This window comes from Colobus angolensis, unplaced genomic scaffold, assembly GCF_000951035.1.
Source record: "Colobus angolensis palliatus isolate OR3802 unplaced genomic scaffold, Cang.pa_1.0 Scaffold152, whole genome shotgun sequence".
Lineage (NCBI taxonomy): Eukaryota > Metazoa > Chordata > Mammalia > Primates > Cercopithecidae > Colobus > Colobus angolensis.
The window spans coordinates 7386009-7409899 of NW_012114622.1; the positions used below are offsets into that span (position 1 = coordinate 7386009).

Here is a 23891-nt window from a genome sequence, read left to right on the forward strand (position 1 = left end):
ATCAAGGTTCAATGATCAGTGGTTCCAATAATGGACTGGTAATTAGCTTGGAAACAAAAATGAGCTTATTTAGTTTCCAGGGCTAAGGAAACTTTTGGGACATCTGAAAACCCAGCTACATGATGGCTAATGCTAAATGATGGCTCTGACAATAAAAATGTGCAAGTATGCTGTTCCCAGAAGCCTCTAATGTATACTCAGTCTATCATTTCTGCCAACCAGGCTATTATGAACCAGTATTACCTCCAATACTATCTAAAATACCTGAATGTTCCATTTAGAGATAATAAATATTTGCCAGGAATCAACAGTTACTGACTTGCTATTCATAATAAATCTATCAGTTGCCAAATAACTTTTTGGTTTTTTTTCAAAAATAAATTATATAGATACTATTAACCCATAGTTTCTAAATCAAAATCACCTTTTTCTTGATTCTTCCGGATAGGAAAAATACCAGTTGTCTAAGCATTTAGATGTTTGGCTTTAAGGTGAGAATAAAATAGTGAGATTGAAGACAATCTTCTATTATCAATCTCAATAGAGAGGTTTTATTATCAACCTTCTTAGGAAACTTCATTTCATGATCTGTGACTTATTATTTTTTTCTGATTTACAGTCATTTCAATACAAAAAGACCTAAATAAAATACCTGAAAATTTGGTCTCTGATGATGGGGAAGCCACCTGATACAACATTTTTGACATAAGACGTAAACCAGTCAGTAAAAGTAGCACCTATAAACCAGGAAAGGGAAAAAAAAGAAAAGAACAAATAGTTTTGTAAAATCTATATAGGAAACAATTGTAATTCCTCTATACTTTACAATATGATACCAAAACTAGAAACATTTATAGATATAATTGTGCTAATCATTTATAAGGTCAATTTCTATTCTCAATTCTATCTACCTTATTTCCTTGGGATTCTCCCCCTTTTCATCCCGCCAACTATTGTTAGAGAATCCGCCAATGACCTTCAAACTATTTTTTTACACTTACAATTAATCAAATTTTAAACTTTAATTCATTCTGGTACAAGAATGAAAAGCCTTCTGTCTGTAATTTATTGAACATATAGAACAAAGAAGATACAGCTATGTCTAGGAAGAAACTACAAGAAAAATATCAGCACCTATTCTCAGACTTCCCTGGTCCAGGTACATCCTGACTCAAGCACAAAATTTTAGCAGAAGCCAGGCTCAGTCTGGACATCTACCAGGGACATGGCATTGTGGAGTTCTGTGCATCAGGCCAATCCCAAAGTGGTCTAGTTGCACACTACTATAGATTTAATTGCACAGCGGTCCTCCATATTCTTAGTGACCAGTTCAAAGCAGAAAAGGATTACTGGAACAGTCTAGTCCAGACCATATATCAGTGATCTAATGATTGGATTATAACAAGTATTTACATGAATTAATAATGTTTACTCCTTCTAGGTAATATTTAACATAAGTCTGTCAGACCCCCCATTATTTACTGTTAATACATCTCAGTGCCTAGAACATATTAGTCCTTTAATTAATTTTGTTCAATGAATTTCTTTGTAATCTGGTTTCAATTAACCCAGTTTATACACTCTGTCACACTGAATGTCATATGCTAAATTTATAGTGCTTACTAATTATTCTATTTAGGGAATGATAGAAGATACATTTTGGCTTATATCTAATGGTACAAGGCTTTAAGCTTTTAAAAGGCATCAGCTGAGAGAAGGGAAACTATAATAGTTGGCTCTTTTCTCAATATCTATTAATGACCCATTCTGACCCATTATTTATTAAACACTTGTATTCAAGGTTCATTGATCATGTACCTACTTTGAGTAAGATATTAAGAAGCTATATAATGTCATTAAAATTCATAGAGGGTATAATTTTACATTTTTAGCACTAGTAATTTCTCTGAATTTTAAAAAATCATATACATGTATATTTTGTGGAAAAAATGTTATATAAGTAGAGACAAATTTGTGGTTTGCATAAAAAGATTGGCACAGTGTATTTTAATCTACCTTATTTTATTACAATACGTACCAGAGTGTATTCTTTAAGATGAGGACAGACTAGGCTGCATTCACTACTAAACTTATCCGACAGATTCCAATTTTTTAAAATATCTATTAATAGCACACTGAACACCAGGATATGCCATTTTGTGTGTTACCGGTCTAAACAAACTTAGCTGAATCAAGATGTAATTTATATGTTCTAAGGTAATTTACCTTTTAAAGTGAGCCCATGTGTTGGGGTCTCTCTGATGGTTCTGGAGCTTTATCAAGGCAGCTGAAAGGAAGCTCCTTTTTTGTCCTTTCTCCCCGCATTAATTTCCCACCTCATCACTTCTCAGTGTCTCTCAATCTTTTGCTTTGCTCTCCCATTTTAAGAGAAATCCGAGCTTCTGGCATAGTATTATTACACCTTAGTACTCTGCTGGAGTGGTGAGGTTCTACACACCATGTCAGACGAGCACCAAACTAAGAGTACGGAACTCACAGAGGCTGGGCAACAGCTTACCTTAGCACTTGGCTGCCTTTCATTTATAAACTGAGTAGCACTGCTGGACCACAGCCACTATGGTAATCTCTGAAAGTGTGTGCTATGCGAAAATACCAACGAGGGCAATGAGCACAGGAAACAGCTCCAGAGAGTGCTTAACTTAGAAACCAGAGACCACATGAGTCAGAGTGAGCTGAAAGCTAGGACCTACATTTAAAAGCTTTTTATAACTTACTAGGTAAGGGTGAGATCTTGATACTGTGAAGTACACCATGAACGTGGAATGTGCCATACTATGGAACAAATACAGTTCAAAGTTCCAATGAGATACACTGTTCATTGTTCAAAGTTCCAATGAGAAGACAGAATTGAATACAAATGCCTTAGTCTATAAGGACCCTTTACTATTCATATATGGAGATGTTTAATATATGTCAGTCAGTACCCTTAAAAAGCAGAATGGACAGTCTGGAAGCTTCTCTAGATGACCAAAATCCAAACAAGACAAGACGGGATAAATAGCAAAGGGGTGAGCTGTAGTTACTTACAAATTGAAGGGTTCTCAAAACCTATAAGAAATACTCTTTTAAGGCCACGAAAAACTAGTTGTACCAAGGAGTTTATGAGGTATAGAGTTTATATTAGTCCCTAAACACTGTTGCTTTAGAGGTCTCTAACGTGACTTAGTATCTTAATGCTACTGCATTAGCACCAAAAGAGAAAAAGTTTAAAGTTGCTTTATATATCTGTATCTCCAATTATACATGAATATAATGAGCAATACACGTGCGTTAAGAAAAATATATACACATTCACAGCAATTCCGTGTATTTCATTGCCTTATAGAAGAGTCCTCAGAGCATGAGATTGTATATGGATTGGCTTTTTTCAAAATTAAAAATATTCTATACAAAAACTGTTCTAATGAAAACCTAGATGCAGTACTTTATAAACCAGCAAACCTTAAAGAAATCCAAGTATGAAATTGCCAGCTGCTAAAGTAGCTGAAAAAGTTTTTACCAATTTAATTTTTTTATGATATCCAGGAAGAAGAAGCGGGAAAAAAAGACTTTTTTCTTTCCTACCTATAATAAACATGTCAATAGCAGCTGGATTTCGAGCCATTTGGTCCTAGGTGAGAAAAAGAATACAATCGATAAAAACATATTTTACTTAATTTTTCATTGTTCATTATCTGTATCTTTCCCTGGAAATGAGGCAAAACAGATAAAAATAAAGTTGAGATAAGAAGATATATGGCTTGTTATCCTAGAAGAAAGGGTTCTGAATCAGAGTCAAGAGATCTGAACAATTCTAGGTTACTCACTCTTCTCAGTAAATGGAGAGACCAAGCTACCATCCTTACAACCTTACAGAGACATCAAGTCAAAAATGAGATAAAAAGTATGAAAATGCTTTAAAAAGTTAAAAGCTATAAAAGCTCTTTAAATATGTAAAATGTTATGTAGAGTCACAAGTCTCAACTACGAAAAGCATTTTCTTTTTATTTTATTTATTTTATTTATTTTTTTATTTTTTATTTTTTTGAGACGGAGTCTCGCTCTGTCGCCCAGGCTGGAGTGCTGTGGCCGGATCTCGGCTCACTGCAAGCTCCGCCTCCCGGGTTCACGCCATTCTCCTGCCTCAGCCTCCTGGGTAGCTGGGACTACAGGCGCCGCCACCTCGCCCGGCTAGTGTTTTGTAGTTTTTAGTAGAGACGGGGTTTCACTGTGTTAGTCAGGATGGTCTCGATCTCCTGACCTTGTGATCCGCCCGTCTCGGCCTCCCAAAGTGCTGGGATTACAGGCTTGAGCCACCGCGCCCGGCCCTTTTTATTTTTTTTTTATAGGAAGCCTTGCTCTGTTGCCCAGGCTGGAATGCAGTGGCTTGATCTCAGCTCACTATGACCTCCGCCTCCTGGATTCAAGCAATTCTCCTGCCTCAGCCTCCCCAAGTAGCTGGCGTGCGCCACACATGGTTAATTTTTGTGTTTTTTTTTTTTCAGTAGAGATGGGGTTTTGCCATGATGGCTAGGCTGGTCTCAAACTTCTGATCTCAGTTGATCCACCTGCCTCAGCCTCCAAAAGTGCTGACATCACAGGCGTGAGCCACCACACCCAGCCAAAATTTAGAATTTTGTATTTTAAATTCCTTTTTTAAGTAAAAAGTTCATATCAAGGCAAAAATGAAGGCAGAGCGTGTGTAACTGAGAAATTACTGAGAACTTAAAATTATTTTTTCATTTTTACTAAATGAAACCAATACCATAATATTTTCTGTGGTTACATTAAAATAATAAAAGTCTCCTAAAAAAGAACTACATTTTTCGATATGTCAAATACTCACTGAAGAAAATTTTAAAAGTTTCTACTGCACTCAAAGCATGAATCAAAGGATGTTCAAAGGCTAAATTTTTGGCAAGTCTGAAACATATATTACAATTAATTACTTCAACAAAAAGCTCCTCATTACTTTTCCTTAAAATACCTTAAGACAAATCGTAGCTTTTCCTCTGTATATACACTAGTTTTTTATGTCCAACTGTCAAGTTTTCTCTTGAGTTCCATGCCATTATGTCAGAATATTAACTCTAGTTAGAGAGGTCTATGACTAAAATGCATAATATTCTATACCCATTCTACAATCCTGAAAATACCTAATGCATGCATTTATACAACCATCAGAATACATCTTAATGCCATATTTAAACACACGTTCTACTTACTGGACATTGGTAGAAAACTTCATTTTTGTTTCGGCCCTCTGCAGCTTCCACTGCTATGTACTGACTCAAACCAGTATGTATGCAAAAAGTTAAAGGCAGACAGTATTTCAATCCCTGTCTCTGCTGGAATCCTCCGGCAGCTGTATCGACGTCTAACAAATCTTCAGAACGATAGTGATTAGACAGTGCCATGCTTCCCAATAACCTGAGGAGCATACAGACTCAAACATGTAATACACAGCAGTGCCAAACAGCTGTGCTTCATCTTTCTGATGAATAATAATTTCCCACTCACAACTTTATGAGTACTAATTAACATGACAATTCCAAATCAGGAATACCCAAAGCACTGTAATTTCTAAATATGTAATTCAAACTCTTTTGATTGGAAAAAAGATTCTGATTTAAATTGAAAATTAATTAAATGTCTAAATGGCAATGTTTTAAAAAGAAATACAGTTTTATTGTTTTCAAGAATCCATCTTGCCACGATATGTTGATTTGCTGGTGTTCTGCTAGCCATGTATGTATGGCCAATTTAATGTTTAAAGAAGTAAATTATCTGATGCGCTTATCTTGATACAACCTTTGGCTTACCCTGTGCAACCAGAGAGTATAAATGTAAAGCAGCTTAAACCTTGTCCAAATTTTCACAAAGTTGGATGCCTGGGGTATAGATTAATCTCATTAAATATACATATAGCAATACAGGTATCAAGGTATTCCTTGATGAGATTCCTAAGTCTCAATGCTTGAGCCATGTATAGATAAAAATTCCTGGGTTGCAATTTATGACCTATTTGTCATGTCGGTTCTGGGCAACTCTTCTAATAAAGTTCTCTCCTGTTTGCTCTTAAAATCTGACAATTTTTCAACTTTGTCAAGTTTCAGTTCAATAGGAAAAAACAGCCAATAATTTAGGGTCATCTAGTCCTAACTGACTTCTGTTTCTGACCCATGCACAATATTTGATTTCTTTCTTTTTCTGAGTCAGGATCTCGTTCTGTTACCCAGGCTGGAGTGCAGTAGCTTACTGCAGCCCCAAACTCCTGAGCTCAAGAGATCCACAGGTCCTGAGTAGCTGGAGCTATAAGTGCATGCTACCAAGTCTGGCTAACTGTTTTTAACTTAATTTTTTATAGAGACAGGCAGGATCTTGCTATGCTACCCAGGTTGGTCTTGAACTCCTGACTTCAGCAGTCCTCCTGCCTTGGCATCCCAAAGAGCTAGTTTCAGGCATGAGCCACCGTGCCCTGCCCCCAATATTTGACTTCTGAAGACTACCTTGTAATCTCAATGTGATTACCTCTGGGATTCCCTATACTCATTCAACCCTCATCTGAAATTGTAACAGTCTCACATGATTCTTCACATACAAAGGAACACCAGGTTCCAATAAGAACAATGCAAAGTTCTCCTTAAATTCTTATTAGCATTTCACAAGCACAATGTCTCTGAAATAGCTGACTTTCATAAAAGTGCAAAAGGAGTAGGCCCATTCAAAGCACAGCCTTCTAAAACTGTGGGTGAATTCTGGTGACTACTGCATGGTCCACTTTTACCCAAGAGTTCTACCATGTAAGGTGGATATGGTTGACTGGAAGGCTGAGGGAGGAGGGTCCCTTGAGCCTAGGAGTTCAAGACCAGCCTGGGCAATATAGTAAGACCCCATCTCTAAAAATAATAATAATAAATAAAAATTTAAAATAATAAAAGTTTGTAAAACAAATCTTAATAAATAAATAAATAAAGCTGAGCCAGGCACAGTGGTATATGCCTGTAGCCCCAGCTACTTGGGAGGCAGAGGCAGGAAGACTGCTTGACCCCAGGAGTTAAATACCACTAGCCTGGCAATATAGCAAGACATCATCTCTTGGCAAAAAAAAAAAAAAAAAGGCTGGATGTGTGGGTTGCATCTGTAATGCCAGCACTTTAGGAGGCTGAGGCAGGAATTGCTTGAGCCCAGGAATTCAAGACCAGCCTGGGCAACATGGCAAGACCCCATCTCTATAAAAAATACAAAAAAGTAGCCGGGCGTGATGGTGCGCCTGTACTTCTAGTTACTGGGACAGCTGAGGTGGCAGGATCGCTTGAGCCAGGGGAGTCAAGGCTGCAGTGAGCTGAGGTCACACCACTACACTCCAGGCTGGGAGACAGAGCAAGACCCTGTCTCAAAAAAAAAAAAAAAAAGCTCCATAATAAATACTTCATTTTTTAGAATTAAATTTTAAACAGGCCATTCAACTATAGACTGTGTTTAATATGACAAAACAATTTTCTTTAGTGTAGTGTATGCACCTCTGGACAAATGAGTGCTCTTTACATGTAGAGTAGGTAGAATTCACATCAAGCTCCCAAAATAATTTGCCTGGCCTGTAATAAGATACACATTTCAAGAGTTTTGAAGAATTTTGTTAAAATATATCGCACATACCTTTACTGTATGTCCCATCTCCCATCCCATACCAGACTTCATTTTAACTATACAAGTATATTGATAGAAACTGTGTTTTTATGAGATACATTTATTTTGGTAAAATCTAATTCAAGCTATAGATTTTGTCTTACGGATTGCTATAAAGGAGAAAGAGGGAATTCCATGCATCTTTAATTTGTTAAGGGTAACTACAAATACAATTTATTTACTTTCATTCTAAAAAATAACTTGCATCATTAAAAATAACCAAAACATTGAATATCTTACCCAGGAACCACTAACTTCTGTCCATTGTGGATTCGGTATGAACATCGATAATCGTCAGGAAGCTTGCAGCCAATCTGCGCTTCCACAGCGTCAAGGTCTTCCTCTCGAGCACCCTCTATAAAGGCACAAAAAAGAGTGAATTGTGAAGAAACAACCTTAAATCTAAGAAGAAATGCAATCTATCTGCTAACTAATGAAACAATCTTGGAGTGAGTGAATTCTGTCCAAAATCTACGGCTGAAATAGAGGGAAATGAATTGAAACCTAATTTGAAGCACTGAGCAAGCAAATTTCTTAGTTTCCTCCCAACAGGGAAAACACTGGCACTTAGTAAAACATGGAAAGTGGGTACCAATGAGATCCACAATAATGTTTTCACATTATAACACAAACCTCTAAATTGCCTAAATCCAAAACATTCATACTGCTTTATTAAAAAATAGTAATAATAACCCAAAACCCCTGGAAGTTCTCTAAACTGACGTTACTTAAGAGTTTTAACACTGACTCTCAATGGGAAATATAGGACATAAGGTATGGGTTCATGTGTGAGGAGGCCATTAACTTGAACTCTATTTTGCATGTTTGTAAATTTGCCACATATTCGAGCTTTTGAGAAGTGGGAAATAATGACAAATACCAAGAGAAGAGATCGACATTCAGCAGCAGCCCACCAGGTTGTTGGACTAAACCTCTTGCTGAATATTGACAACAAAAAATTGGCTTGAAGACTTTTGAAGAATCACAACAGCAGGGGAGAGGGGTCCAGGAGAAGAGGGAGACTGAGAGGTGAGCCAGGCATTGGAAGCCACCTTGTCTTTAGACAAGATAAGAATTGCTGTCAATTCTGAAAGCAAATATGAGGTTGAGTGGCCAAGAAGCTGAGCAAAGCTTTAGGCAGTACCACGAGGCTAGAGGGCAAAACAACAGAGTTCAGGGTCCACAAAGGAGAGAGGGACCTGGTAAAACCCAGGGTTTTGGGCTAGGATCCTGACTGACATCCTAGGAAAAAGGATGAACTGAAGATAAGACTAGTCCTCATAAAGACTAAAGCCCAGTTTTCAATCATATCAATCCCTGATTGCATTACAGTGATTTGCCCATTGACTAGCTGCTAGCCAAAAGCAAAAGTAATCTCTAGAAGAAAATAACGTTATTCCAAATTTCAAATTATGTCTAGCAATAAATTAAAAACAACTAGGCCTATACAAAGACAAGCTCTGACTAAAGAAAGAGAAAAAATAGAAAATAGAACCAAATCCATAATACATGGTTATTGGAGTTAGTAAACATGGACTTAAAAATAACCACAATTGATACATTCAATGAATTAAATGACAAGATCGAGTATTTCAGCAGAGAACTAGAAACTATAAAAATGAATCAAATGGAAATCTTAGAGCTGAAAAATGCAAAAACTAAAATAAGAATACACTGAAAGGGTTTAACAACAAATCACAGTTTCAAAGCTGAAGAGGGAATTATAAACTGGAAGCCAGGTCAGATGACAAAAAGGGATGGAAAAACACAAATAGAGCCTAAGACACACATGGGAGGACATGGCAGAAAGGTCTATGATACAAGCACTGGAATCCCAGAGGGAGAGGAAAAGCAGAATGAGGCAGAAGCAGTATTTGGAGATAACAGCAGAGAATTTTCCAAAATTGATGAAAATGTCAAACCATGATTCAGAAGCACCATAAACCCTATGGAGAAAAATTACAAACAAAATAGTTATCTAGATACATCTTGGAAAACTGCTAAAATCGAAGACAAAGAGAAATTTTAAAAGCAGTGTGGGGGATAAGGTGAGTGTACAATTACCTTCAAAAGAAAAACAGTAAGACTGACCGCTAAATTCTCTACAAAAACAATAGAAGTTAGCTGGACTCAGTGGCTCATGCATGTAATCCCAGCACTTTGGGAGGATGAGGTGGGAGGGTGGCTTGAGGCCAGGAGTTCGAGACCAACCTGGGCAACATAGCAAGACCCCATCTAAAAAAAAAAACAACTTAAAAATTAGCCAGGGATGGTGTCGCACCTGTAGTCCCAGCTACTCGGGAGATTGAGCTGGGAGGACTGCTTGAGCCCAGCAGTTGGAGGCTGCAATGGGCTATGATTGTGCCACTGCACTCCAGCCTGGGCAACAAAGCAAGACCCTGTCTTTAAAAAGAAAATAAACAATAGAAGTCAGGAGAATGATACCTTCAAAGTGATGAAGAAAAATCACTGCTGACCAAAACCCCATAACCAATGAATGTATCTTCAACAATGAAGATGAAATAAATACATGTTTAGATAAACAAAAGAAAAATTCAGCAGCAGCAGTCAGTTAAAAGAAATACCAAAAGGAATTCTTCAGGTGGAAGGAAAGTGATCCCAGATGGAAGCATGAAGACAGGAAGGGATGAAGGGCAACCAGAAAAGGTAAATATGAAGGTTAGTCTAAAAGAATATTGAATATGTAAAATAAGAATGTTTTTAGGGAAACTATGTTAAAAATCAAAATCACAAAAACTATAAATCAAAAGGCAGGAGGGAGGTGATTGGAGTTAATGCATTATAAAGTTCTTTCATTGTGCAGGAAGTGGAAAAAATACTAATTTACATCAGACTTTAATAAGTCAAAGATGCAATGTTTTCATCTCTAATATAATCACTAAAAAAAAAAGGAGAAGGGAATGGAATGAAATATAATTAAGAAGATTGCAAAAAAGGAACAGTGAACAGGTGGGACAAATAGAAAAACAAACTGAAACATGGTATATCTCAACTCAAACAAATTAGTAAATCTATTAAATATGAACAGATTAAATAATCTAATGAAAAGACAAACTGACAGACCAGATAAAAAACAAAGAATTATATATAAGAGACACATCTTAAAGTAAATACAGAAAACAAAGCTAGAGTAGCTCTACTAAAATCACATGAAATGAGACTTTAAGGCAAACAACTTTATAAGAGCTAATGGAGGACTTTTTGTAATAACAAAAAGGTTAAATTCACTACACAGATGTTCCAATTCTAATTTTATGTACCTAATAAGAGCTTTAAAATATATTTTTAAATGATAACTAAAATGGGGAAAAGATATATCTACAATCACAGTGGCTGTAGTTTTCTCCTGCTGTAATATTAGCAGCTTAAAGCACTTATTATTTCACAGTTTCTGTAGGTCAGAAGTCTAGATATGACTCAACTGGATCCTCTGCTCAGGCCCCACAAGGCTGAAATTATGGCATCAACTGGGGCTGCTATCTCATCTTACGCATCGTATGCTTAGGATCCTCTTCCAAGCTCACTGGTTGTTGGCAGAATTCAATTCCTCAGGACTGAGGCCCTCAGCTCTTGGAGGTCACCCACCATTCTCTACCATGTGGCCCTCTCCATAATATGCCAGTTTGCTTATTCAAAGTCAATAGGAGAGGCACATTGAATCTGACTTCCGGAAGGGCCCAGTCCCTTTTAAGGGCTCATCTGATTAAGTGGGGCCCAGTCAGGATAATTTGCTTTTTGATTAATAATTAACTCAAATTCAACTAATTTGGGACCTTAATTACATATGCAAAATCCCTTCACCTTTTTCATATAATATGACCTAATCGAAGAAAATCAGTTATTTTCATAGTACCACCTACACTCAAGGAGAGATCATTATACCAGACATGGACACCAGTGGGTGGGAATTTGGGGACTATCTCAGAATTCTGCCTACCACAGCAATAGATTTTATCATACTTCTCTCATTAACTAACAGAACAGGTAGACAAAATAAACAATTCAGTAAGAGTGTAGAAGATTTGAACAAGATTAACAAATGTTACCTAATTATATATACAGTATTGAACTCCATAATTGCAGAAAATACATTATTTTTAAGTATACACAAAACATTTACCAAAATAGATCATATGCTAGACCACAGAATAAGTCGTAACAAATTTTAAATGACTGAACTCACATAAAGTATATCCTGTGATCACAGTGGAATTAAATTATAAATTATATTTAAAAGATTACTTTAAAAGTCCAAAATATTTAGAAATTAAGTAATACACTTCTATATCATGCATGGGTTAAAGAAGAAATCAAAGAAATCAGAAAATACTTTGAACTGCATGGTAATGAAAATACAATGTATTAAAACTTATGGGACAAACGAATGTGCTCAGTGGGAAATTTAGAGCTCTAAATTCATTTGAAAAAATAAGAAAGCCTGAAAATCTATGATCTAAGCAATGATCCCAAGTCAGGAAAAAAAAAAAATCACAGTAAATTCAAAGAGAAGACATCAAAGAAATTAATGAAATAAAAAACAAACACAGTAAAGGACTGACAAAGGCAAAAGCCAGCTCTTTGAAAAGATTAATAAAATTAATTCACCCCATCTAGCAAGACTGATGAAGAAAAACAGCAAAAGTATAAATAATTAATATTAGAAATGGAAAAGGTGATAGCACCACAGATCCAACAAGCATTAAAAAGATAAGAGGATATTATGAAAAACTTTATGTCAACAGATTTGAAAATAGATGAAGTGGACAATTTCCTAGAAAACAACTTATCAAAATTGACATAAGAATAAACAGAAAATCAAAATACTCCTATATCTAATAAAGGAATTGAATCCATAATTTAAAACTTTCCTACAGTGAAAAATCCAGAATTGAATGGCTTCACTGGTGCATTCTACTAATCATTTAAGCAAAAAATAAGACCAAGCTTACATAAACTCTTCCAGGGAACAGAAAAAGAGGCAACACTTCCCGACTCGTTTTATAAGGCCAGCATCATCTTGATACCAACACCTGACAAGAACATTGCAAGAAAGGAAAATTACAGGCCAAACTCTCATGAACACAGATGTAAAAATCCCAATAAAATACTAGCAGATCATATCCAGTACATATAAAAAAGATAATATATTACAATCAAAGTAGGATTATTCCAGGAATATAGAGTGGTTTAGCATTCAGAAAAGCAATTAATGCATTTCACTGCATTAACAAAATAAGGAGAAAAATAATGAGAATCATAAGGCAGACAAGGCATTTGATAGAAATTCAATTATCCATTTAAAAAACAAAAACAAACATCCTCTTCCCAAGCTAGGATCAGAGGAACTAACTTCAATCTGATAAAGAATATCTACAAAAAAAACCCTACAGCAAACATCTTATTTAAAGGTGAAATGCTGAAAGCTTTCCGTCTGCAATCAGAAAGATAAGGATGCCCGCTATCCCATCATTACTCCTCTCCAACACTGTACTGAAGGCCCTCGCCAGTGCAATAAGGCAAGAAAAAGAAATACATGATATATGAGGCTTGGAAAGATAGAAATATAACTGTCATTATTCTACATCCTTAGGGAAATGTGAATGAAAACCACCACTACACACCTGCCAAAAAGGTTAAAACGAATGATAACATTAAAGTGCTGGTAAGAATGTAAACTGGTAGAACCACTTTCAAAACTAAACACCATCTTTTGAAGTTTAATATAAGCAACTCTATATCCCAGCAAACCCAATGCCAGATATTTACCCAGTAGAAATATACTCATATAGACATCAACAATGTATATAAAAATTTACAGCATTATTTGTAATAGCCAGAAATAGAAATAACCCAAATATCCATTAACAGTAGAAGGAATAGTCTACTCAGATAATGGAGTATATACTGCAGCCAAAATTAACAAACTCTGTTACACTCAAAAAGATTGAATCTCACAAAGTGGAAATAATCCATACAAAATACTTACTCATACAACTTACATAAAGTTCAAAAAAGAAAACTACTCAACAGCTTAAACAATCAGAATAATGGTTGCCTCTGTGAAAGAGGGAAGAAATATGAGGAGGGCTTCTAGGTACAGATAATATTCTACTTCTTGGTCTGGAGGGTGTTAGAATGGACATGTTTACCTTGTGATAATTCAATGAGTTGTGCACTTACAACTTGTTCCTATTTCTGTATGCTAGTTAAAACCATTAGTGACAGCATGTACCCCTGGACATAATGTGATGAGAGGGGCACTTCAAATCTGCAGTTATCTAAAAAAGAAAATAACTCCAGCTCCAGTCTAATCATCAGTAAAATATCAAGATGAAGCTGATTTGAGCAACTGCAATTAATTGCTTTTGCACTAACCTAACACAAAATACCTGATAAGTACTCTCTCAAAAATGTCAAGGGGCTGGGTGTGGTGGCTGGTTCACATCTGTAATCTCAGCACTCTGGGAGGCCCATAGGGGCGGATCACTTGTGGTCAAGAGTTCAAGACCAGCCTGGCCAACATGGTGAAACCCTGTCTCTACTAAAAATACAAAAATTAGCCAGGTGTGGTGGTTTGTGCATATAGTCCCAGCTACTTGGGAGGTGGAGGCAGGAGAATTGCTTGAACCTAGGAGGCAGAGGATGCAGTAAGCCAAGATCATGCCACTGTACTCCATCCTGGGCGACTGTCTCAAAAAACAAATAAACAAAAAAAAACTGTCAAGGTTATAAAAGACAAAGAAACTGCCACAGATCAGAGTACACTAAGGAGACATGACAACTAAATGCAATGTGGAATTCTAGACTGGATCCTGGAACAGAAAAAGGATAATAATGGAATATCTGGTGAAATTCAAGTGAAGTCTGGAGTTTAGTTAATAGTAATGTGCCAATGAAGATGTTATAGTTTCAAAAATGTCCCACAGTGGGATACATAAAGGTAAAGGGTGAGGGGTGTATAGAACTCTCTGAACTCTCTTTGCAACTTTTCTGTAAATCTCAAATTACTCCAAAATAAAAAGTTCATTATAAAAAGAGAAATTTAGTATAAAAGAAACGAAGCTGAATGGCAACCTGAACTACTGGATGAGGAAAGAAACTAATATTTGTACGGTATATGCCACATGTTAGACACTTAACATGTAACAGGAAACTAAGAATTTCTTAAAGAAGAGAAAGAGACAAAAATAAACATGGCAAAAAGAAAACTAAAAGGAAATATATGTTTACAATACAGTAAAATCAAGGTTGAAAGAGGTATCCAACCATAATAGAATTTGGGAGGCAGAAAGACCAGAGTTAATCTTTGCTCTACTACTTTGACATAGTTTGTATATTTGTCCCCTCCCAAATCTCATGTTGAACTGTAATCCCCAATATTGGAGGGGGGCCTGGTGGGAGGTGATTGGATCATGGGGGTGGATTTTTTCTCATGAATGGTTTAGTATCCTTCCCTTGGTGCTGTCCTCAAGATAGTGAGTGACTTCTCATGAGATCTGGCTGTTTAAAAGTGTGCCGTACCTCCCTCTCTCCCTATTGATCTTGCTTTTGCCATGTGACACGCCTGCTCATGCTGTGCTTTCCCCATGAGTAAAAGCTCCCTGAGGCCTCCCCAGAAGTAGATGCCGCCATGCTTCCTGTACAGCCTGCAGAATCATGAACCAATTAAACCTCTTGTCTTATAAATTACCCAGATTCAGACATTTATTTATAGTAATGCAAAAATGGACTGATACACACTGACTGCATGATTTCTGGCAAGTTATTTCACCTCTTTAATCCTGTTTCTTCATTCTCAAAGGGGGATAATATCACCCACCTTAGAGAATTATAGTGAGGATTAAATAAGACTTTACGAATAAAGTGCTTTATTCGCACTCAGTAAATATTTATTTCCTTTCTTTTCCCCTTAACCTACTCATAGAAGGAAACAGTGAAAAAGTTACTAGGAGCCAAGAAGCCTAGATTAGAGTTGTATCTTGGTCACTAGTTTGATACCTTGCATGAGTCACTTAAACTCTCTGGGTATGTTTCTTCAACTTACCAGCATAAACCAGGACAGGCACATTAATAGCCCACACTCCAAATCCTGGCCTGCTGCCTCCTTGTATGAATAAAGTTTTATTGGAATACAGCAACACTCATTTGTTTATGAATCATCTTTGGCTGCTTTCCCACAACAGCTGAGCTGAAGACTTGTGACAGGGACCATGTGTCCCACAAAGCCTAAAATTTTACCGTCTGGTCCTTTAAAGAAAAAGTTTGCCAACCCCTGGTCTAAACAGTCTCTAAGGTGCCTTCAAACTCTAAAATTTTAAGCCAAAACTTAAGGTAAATATGAGATATGAAGACATGTGATAACAATATATCTTAATTTCAAGATACTCCAAAAAAATTTCCCCAAGCCCAATGCCTATTTGCTTTCTGATTTTCCTTTTTATCTGCAACCTCTATAACCTTGTGATGGAATCAAGACTGTGGCAGCTGAGGTGAGCAGCAAGTTTCCTAACTTGGTTCTAAAATTCATAAGCCTAGGGTTCCAAGAACCCCCAGCACTGCAGACATCAAAGAGCCTTTCTCCTATTCCAACTCATGGCAAAGCCCCAGAGAACTGGCACCGTGGAGTAAAACAGGAGCTGTCAAGGAATTATCTGACAACCCCACCTCCAACCGCTAGGTAGTACAGGGAGCCTGGAAATGCCAAAATTCATGCACCAAAAAAAAAAAAAAAAAGAAAGAAAGAAAAAGAAAAGAAAAATAAGCAGCAGCAGCTGTTACATATCGTTAGTTTTATCTTCTTGATAGCTCTGAGCCTAAGAGCAGAACCATATACCATATCATGTTCCAAATCTCCTAATATTTAAACTAGCTCTTCTAGTCCAATACACATTCCAAACATAATAGGATAGGTCCTGTCTCCCTTCAGTCAATGTTAAGACCATAGCTCTGGAGTCAGCTCTGTATCCAAATCCTGGTTTTTGCCTTTTCCTTTGTGATGGTTAAACAACTTAGTTTTTTTGTTTGTTTGTTTTTTGTTTTTGTTTTGGAGACGGAGTCTCGCTCTGTCACCCAGGCTGGAGTGCAGTGGCACGATCTCAGCTCACTGCAAGCTTTGCCTCCAGGGTTCACGCCATTCTCCTGCCTCAGCCTCCCAAGTAGCTGGGACTATAGGCGCCCATCATCACGCCTGGCTAATTTTTTTGTATTTTTAGTAGAGACGAGGTTTCACTGTGTTAGCCAGGATGGTCTCCATCTCCTGACTGCCCACCTCGGCCTCCCAAAGTGCTGGGATTACAGGCATCATCCACCGTGCCCGGCCACAACTTATTTTTTTATACCTTAGGTAATCCACCTATAAAATGAGAATAGTAATTATTTATCCCATAGGACTTTTGCAATTAAATGGAGCAATACTCAAGAAATACTTAGCCAGTGCCTAGCTTTGTGTTTAATTAATAATAGCTACTGTAAGCCCTTGCCTTATCATCACCAAATACCTATTTTCAGATTTATTTTCCTCTTGAAATATTCAACCCTACATATCAAGTAAATAGTATTATTCTTTTTTCTAAGAAAAGGTACTTTTCTTAATCAAGGGTACTCTTCTTCAAAGCTCGACTCTTTCTGCCAAATCATTCTTTCTTCTACCTTCTAGCAATTCAGTTTCAAGCACCTGGTCATGCAACTGTGATTTGCATGAAAGTAATATTTGCATGGGAAATTAGAGAGGAAACACAAAATGCAAAAGGAATACTGTTTCAAAAGAGTCTTTAGTTCTAAAGGGAAGAAAATATTTGAGAAGAACTGATTCCAACTTTAGCGCAGCAAAACCGAACATGTATACAATGCCTTTCAGTACAGAAATCTGAAAAAAACTGGGAGGGTAAAGCAGGTAAGTGGCAATCTATCTACAATCTGTCTATTTTCATGATTGTTAATTAAATCAAATTAATGGAAATGGCTTAATATTTCTTGCCAAAATTGGACAATAATGGTATAATAGAAAGAGCATATTCTGCAGTTGAACAGACTTCAGTTCAGATCTTAGTTCTACTATTTTGTAAATGTCAAAATAAGGATAAAAGTTTTCCTTACTCTACTAGGTTGCTCTTACACAGGTAAAGACCAAGGGTCTTTCTGAATATTAGACTATCAAACAAACATTTACTTGTACTGAAAATAGGAAAGAGTATTGATACAGTAGGCAAAATTTCACAATCAAAAAAAAATCTTTTAAAAGAAATCACTGTAATTACTCTCACACAATCTTAGCATGACTACTTTCTTAATAGAAAACAAATATAAGGATAAAAGTTCAGCTTTCCCTTCTGATAAATAACCATGTGGGTCCCAAGGCTGAGAAAAAACAGCGTAAGCACTAGAGTGAAGGTCCTACTTCCATGGCCAAATATGAACAGTAAATCACAGACAAGGTTGGATTAACACAGTTGCGTAGATGACAGAGATTCAAAGTTATTTAAATTAACCTATTTATACTAACAGTAATGAAAACGGGGAAAGGGACCCTGCATTCCCAGTACCTTTCAGAGATAAAACCATCCGAGGACACCTGGGCTCCAAATATTTCTTGAGATCATCCCAGGCCTTTTTAATAGCAGCATAATGGTCAATGTATCTTCCTACATCAGAGTAAGTATCTATGAAGAGAGATTTCCAACACTGATTCTTCTGTGTTTTCTCTTCCCTAAATAGATGAAAAACATGAGACTTAAAATATTTTAAAATAATATTAGCATTTATTTTAGATACCTATAACATAAAGGAATGTGTACTTTTCTCTTCCTTTTCACTATATTTTAGCCACAAATGAAGATCAGATAGCAAAAAGTGATATATACATTAAAATTTTTAACAAAAGTTACTGCTGGCATGGTGAATTGTTAGGCACTCATTTTCTCATTTTCTTTCTAGTTTTTTTTTTTCAGTTTTCTAATCTTTAATAAAATATGAATAGTAGTAACGTATAAACTTCAACTTACTCTTAAAAATACACCAATTATAAAATTTTAAAGGCATCATGTATTCTGTTTTAGAGAATACTTAGAATCTTGTGATATATAAATCTAACACATATCTACACTGAATTAGTTGAGAATCATAGAACAAGAAATTAATTACATGATTCAACATTCCTATTTGGTAAAATTCCCCAAGCATTTATTGAGTGTCCACTTAGCCACTGAGGATATAAAAAAATAAGGCACATTTTTTGCCTTCAAAAAAGGTAGAGTCTAACCAGTGAGAAAGAATGAAGTATACAAAGTTAAGAATCAGAAGTCACAGAGGGTAAGGCAGCTACAGAGGGCCTTAAGGTAACATACTAATGAGCTTGGTAAGAAAGGCTTGGTAAGCCTTTGTGATGAATGTAGAAGGAGAGAAGTGGGGAGAGAGAGACACACACACACCTAGGATGACTCCTAATTCTGATTTGGATGCCTGAGTGGATGATGCTGCTATGAAGACTGGCAATGCTGAAGGATAGGTTTAGGAATGGGGAAAAGAACAATTCAGGGTGGGTTTTTTTTGCGGGGGTAGGAGAGGGAAGGGGAGCATCTTTTTATTAATCCAAATAATATACACGTAGATTATTCAAACTAAAAGGTACCAAAGAACTTACGATGAAAAACTATTATCCTGTTTTAAGTCCAACTCCTCAAAGGAAATCTTAGGTATTTCTAGAAGTTACCTCTATAGTTCTAAATGTTTATGCCTCTAGTTGTTGATTTATCAACTTCACATGTATCTACTGATACCCCAAAGGGAAACACGGAAAGATCTAGCAATACTTAAACTTCCCCTTACCTGTTCTTTTTCCTCCCAGTGTTTGATAGCTCTGTTATTAATTTTCAGTTCTGTCTAAAGCTTGCAGCTTTAAATAATATGCTTAAACCTCTGCTTCTTACTTCACCAACTTTAGTCACTACCTGATTCCACTCAATCTAAGAAAAGACATTAGCATTCCTACTCATTTCTTCCACCTTTCTCAACTCCCACTTTCTGTCATCTGTACTTTGATTCTGTCAAATTTGTTAACATTTACTGAATCCAGTTAATAAGTGTGGGACAGCCAATAGAAAGGTCCAGCAGACAGTTCTGCAAACAATTCTAGAGCTCAGTAGCGAAGTCAGGGAGGGAGATTCAGGTTTGGGAGTTAGGAGCATGCAGATAGTCACTATAAATGGCAATAATGCATGCAGTAGAGTTCAGAGAGGGAGAGCAGAAGTGGGCTAAGGACAGAACCTTGGCGAATACCAACATTTACTAGCAGGCACGAGAAGAACCACCAAAGGAGATAAAGAGACAAGGGTTAGAGAGGAGAATCAGGACAGACTAGTGTTATGGAAGAAACCAAGGGCCAGTTTTCAGAAGTACGTATTCCCTGAATACTCACTCAGATATCAGCCAGTATTTTTTGCAATGTCTTCTCCAGAGCGGATCATGACTTGATAGTTGGCTAAGTCTTCGACTGACATAGCAACAGCTGGCAGTAACCAGATTCACCGATAGTATTAAAAAAAGTAAGAAAACAATTTTAAAATAAAGATTAAAATATCCATTGTTAAGTTTTGTTTTATGCCTTTTGTTTCTCTTATTTTTCACTAATTACCCTTACAATTACAAAACCATTTTCTAAAACATGTTTAACATGTTAAGTAGTATAATTGCCTTGTTAGTAGTGAAACTGAGTTCACAAATAAACCCTGAAACATCTACAATCGTAATTTTTCACAAAAATACCTACAAACCATATATACCACTGGAGTTAATCTCTAATCAAGGAGTTGTCCTATGCTTATTGTCAGGACAATACTCACTTCTGCATATAGGAAGAAAGTTATTTAGTCATAAAGGGACTTGGGGTTTTTTCCCAAGATCTGTAAGATATATGCTACTAAATACACAGATCTTTTATTTTTGTTTTTAAAATTTTTTTACTTAAAGGAAAAAAGTATTACCACCAAAACCACTTTTTCATTAAAGCAACTACTGGAAACTCCACCTATAGAGGGTGCCTGAATCATAACAGATCTGATTCAATAATCATGGCTCTACAAGTTATCAGCTGCCACAAAACATGGAATGTTAGAAGCAAATAACTTTCTTACCATATAAAGATTTCTAACACAACAGTGTTGCAATCTTGTAAATTCCACCCTACATAATTAATTTGTAAAAAGAATGAATCTAAGATTAGGACTCAGTTATATTAACAGAAAGTAGGTATTCAAAGATCTCACTTGGGCAATAGCTAATCAACAGAATCTTAAATCACATCAGGTTTGTCAAGGCCATGACTAAGGTGTGTTAAAAACCAATCTATAATAAACAAAACTGCCTTTGTTTGATTTTCAGATTTTACAGAAACATCATCTTCATCCTTTTCTGCCAAGTTCAGGAGATGCCCAAATTAACTTTTGTAAACATAGGAATCCCTTCAGTTTTGTGCATTCAGTTTCCATACCCTCTTCTTGATTCCTCTCCCTTCACTGCCCTAGGAGCTAAACAACATAAAAGAATCTGGAATATGCATGAAAGATGAAATCGATGCACATCAAGATTGAAAACTACTGTTCTAGAGATTCTGATCCAGTTGGTTTAGACTGAGATCTGTACCTCAGGCATCTATATGTTTAAAAAGTGCCACAGGCCATTCTCATGCACAGGTCATTCTGATGCACAGTGTGGCACTTATTCACTCCATTTCAGAATAAATCACTCTGCAACGGAGAGGGTATCAGATTATCTCAATTCAAACCACGCAACTGATGCCACATGATTCCAGTGTACTAATCCAATCCAACCCAGTCCAGTTCAGCAAATACACACCAAAAACTTCAGAGCTTATCGCTAGACTAGACCCTTGACAAAACTGGGCTGTGTGGTACAGGAAAAAAGCTGCAATACACTGGACACTTTTCTGTAGATAAATTCAAATGGTATTCAACTCAATTTATTTCCACAGACATTTACAGAGGGATCATGTCACTTCTGTTTAAAATTGTGACTACTACCTAAGGCATTTAAAGTAAAATTTTACCTCCTCACCGTGGTTCTCAGGGTCCTTCATGATCTCACCACCCTCATCTGATGACTGTCTGTGAGTCACTCCCTACCTCCAGCAACGCCAGCCTTCTGTATCTTCCACCAGGCCATGCTGTTGAACAGTACCATTCAGCAGTCCCGTCAACCTCTGAACATACTTTTCCCCCTGCCAGAACTGTATATGTCCTGCTTCATATATGGCAGCTCCTTCCGATTTGATCACCTCTCCCTTTCTATTTCTTAACAGAGCAATCTATTTCCCTCACTGCACTAAGCACCTCTTGCAATTATGGCTTGCCCACTGGACTGTAAGCTCCATAAGAGCTGCCTTATCTGCGTTGTTCACTACTGTACCCTCAACACTTAACAGACTGGCACATAGCAGGCCCTCGAAAAAAAAAAAAATCTTTGAATACGAAGATAAGCAAGGCAGTCCTTACAATCAAGAAGCACGCCATCTACCTGACATGGCAAATCAATTCTGCAGGAAGAAGGTAGAGAGGGCATCTTCTCCACCTTGCCAGGTTGAGAAGAAGTAGGCAAGGCATTCCAGGCAAGGTTGAGAGCTTGAGCCACAGGAAAAAAAAAGAAAAAAGAAAGTGCAAGTGTGTTGTGTGCTGGCAGAGGTCTGATTTGGCTAGAATGGATGGTGCAGATGTGACAGTGGAGGAGAAATAAGTCCTGGAGGACCTCAGATATACAAGCCAGATGATAAGAGCCTTCAATGCCCCAGAAGTTTAGGTTACAGTCTATAAACATAAGGGTGTCACAGGTTTTAAGGAGAATGACAACCAGACGTGTCTTAGAAAGATTACTCTGGCAGCAGTCAAAAGTTGGAGGTTGTTAGTTAAATTGTAAGTATTTTCTAGAAAAATAAAAGTGCTAGCAGGTACAGCTAGCGACCAGTACAGGTAGTGACCAAAAACTTGAGGTATCTATCACCACTTAGCTAGGCCAACAACTATCTGTAACTCCAAGAAATCTGTATTTATAAAAGAACCTCTAATAACACAGAGCACAATCATCAAATGGCTAGAATCTAATGGTTAATCCAAAACACAAAACAAATCGCGCCCACCTATCCTAAGAGGGCGACTTTGCATCCTCTGCAAATCTATACGGTAGCACAGGAAACTCACAGCCATGCCACCCCCTGTCAAGGGTGTAAACAATCCTGACAGCTGGGGGGCGGGCTGGCAGCGCCATTTCTTCCACCACCTCACACGGTCCCAAGTTCTGAAGAAACTGGGAATTGAACCACCTTATCAGCAACCGGTGTTTATTTCTGGAACAGATGCTAGTAATGTGGGAAACCCAAGGTGTCCCAGAGAGAAGATAGTCACCGGCATGGCATCACCGGAAGTCAGTACCAAAACACAAAATCCAACATCGAACCGTAAGGAGCAATGCTGACAGCAAAACAATTCTCACGCACTGAAGTCCGAAAGTGAGCCCTGACAGCGATTCTGGCGCTGGGGAAGTCGCGCCAGGGGAGTATAAGGGGTTGCCTATCTCCTCCTCTCGCTGGCCCCACCTGCCCAGGCCGGCGCCAGACTCCGCAGGCCCCGGACCCAGCAGAGAAGAGCGCCTGGCAGGGACAGGGGCTTTTACACAGCAGCCGGGACTGACCCCGACCAGGCGGGCACCTGCGGGGCCAACGGGGGTCCACGGAGCGCGGCGGGGCGGCAAGAGAGCCACTACCTCTTTCTCTTGCAAGTGGGCCTCGCCGAGGCCTGGGAGAGAGGGGCTATCGTCGCTTCTCAAACCTCGGCCCAGGACGGGAGGAAGACTCAGGGCGAGGCCCTTTCCGCCCCCGTCTCGTCCCGGTCCCCGGTGGCTCTGCAGGATGAGGGCGGCCCTGGCGTCACCTTCTGGTGTCGCGGGAGCCCGGGTCCTGTCAGCGGCCCCGACCTCCTTCCCCCCTGCCTCACCGCCTCCTCTCCCCATCCCCCACCCCTGCCATGCGTGTCGTCCCATTACTTGATTAGGTCCCGATAGTCCAAAAAGGATAAGATGAGGAGCAGCGGATCGGTGGGCAGCGACTCTAGGGTCAGCGGCGCCGTGTCCGTCTCCATGGCCGCCATCTTGCCTGGCCCGGTGCAGGTCTAGCCCCGCCC

General features: G+C 37.9%; 1 protein-coding gene across 1 annotated transcript in view; it reads right to left on the reverse strand.

Moving 5' to 3' along the window:
- The window catches only part of FBXO3 (F-box protein 3), a 33839-nt gene extending 9948 nt beyond the window's left edge, over positions 1 to 23891 (reverse strand). The window contains exons 1-7 of the mRNA XM_011936390.1: positions 23755 to 23891; positions 20123 to 20212; positions 18252 to 18415; positions 7930 to 8044; positions 5226 to 5430; positions 3586 to 3631; positions 653 to 737 (exon numbers count right to left, since the gene is read on the reverse strand). Of these exons, the coding sequence (XP_011791780.1) occupies positions 653 to 737; positions 3586 to 3631; positions 5226 to 5430; positions 7930 to 8044; positions 18252 to 18415; positions 20123 to 20212; positions 23755 to 23858 (809 nt within the window). The 5' untranslated portion in view covers positions 23859 to 23891. The remainder of the gene's footprint in view (positions 1 to 652; positions 738 to 3585; positions 3632 to 5225; positions 5431 to 7929; positions 8045 to 18251; positions 18416 to 20122; positions 20213 to 23754) is intronic.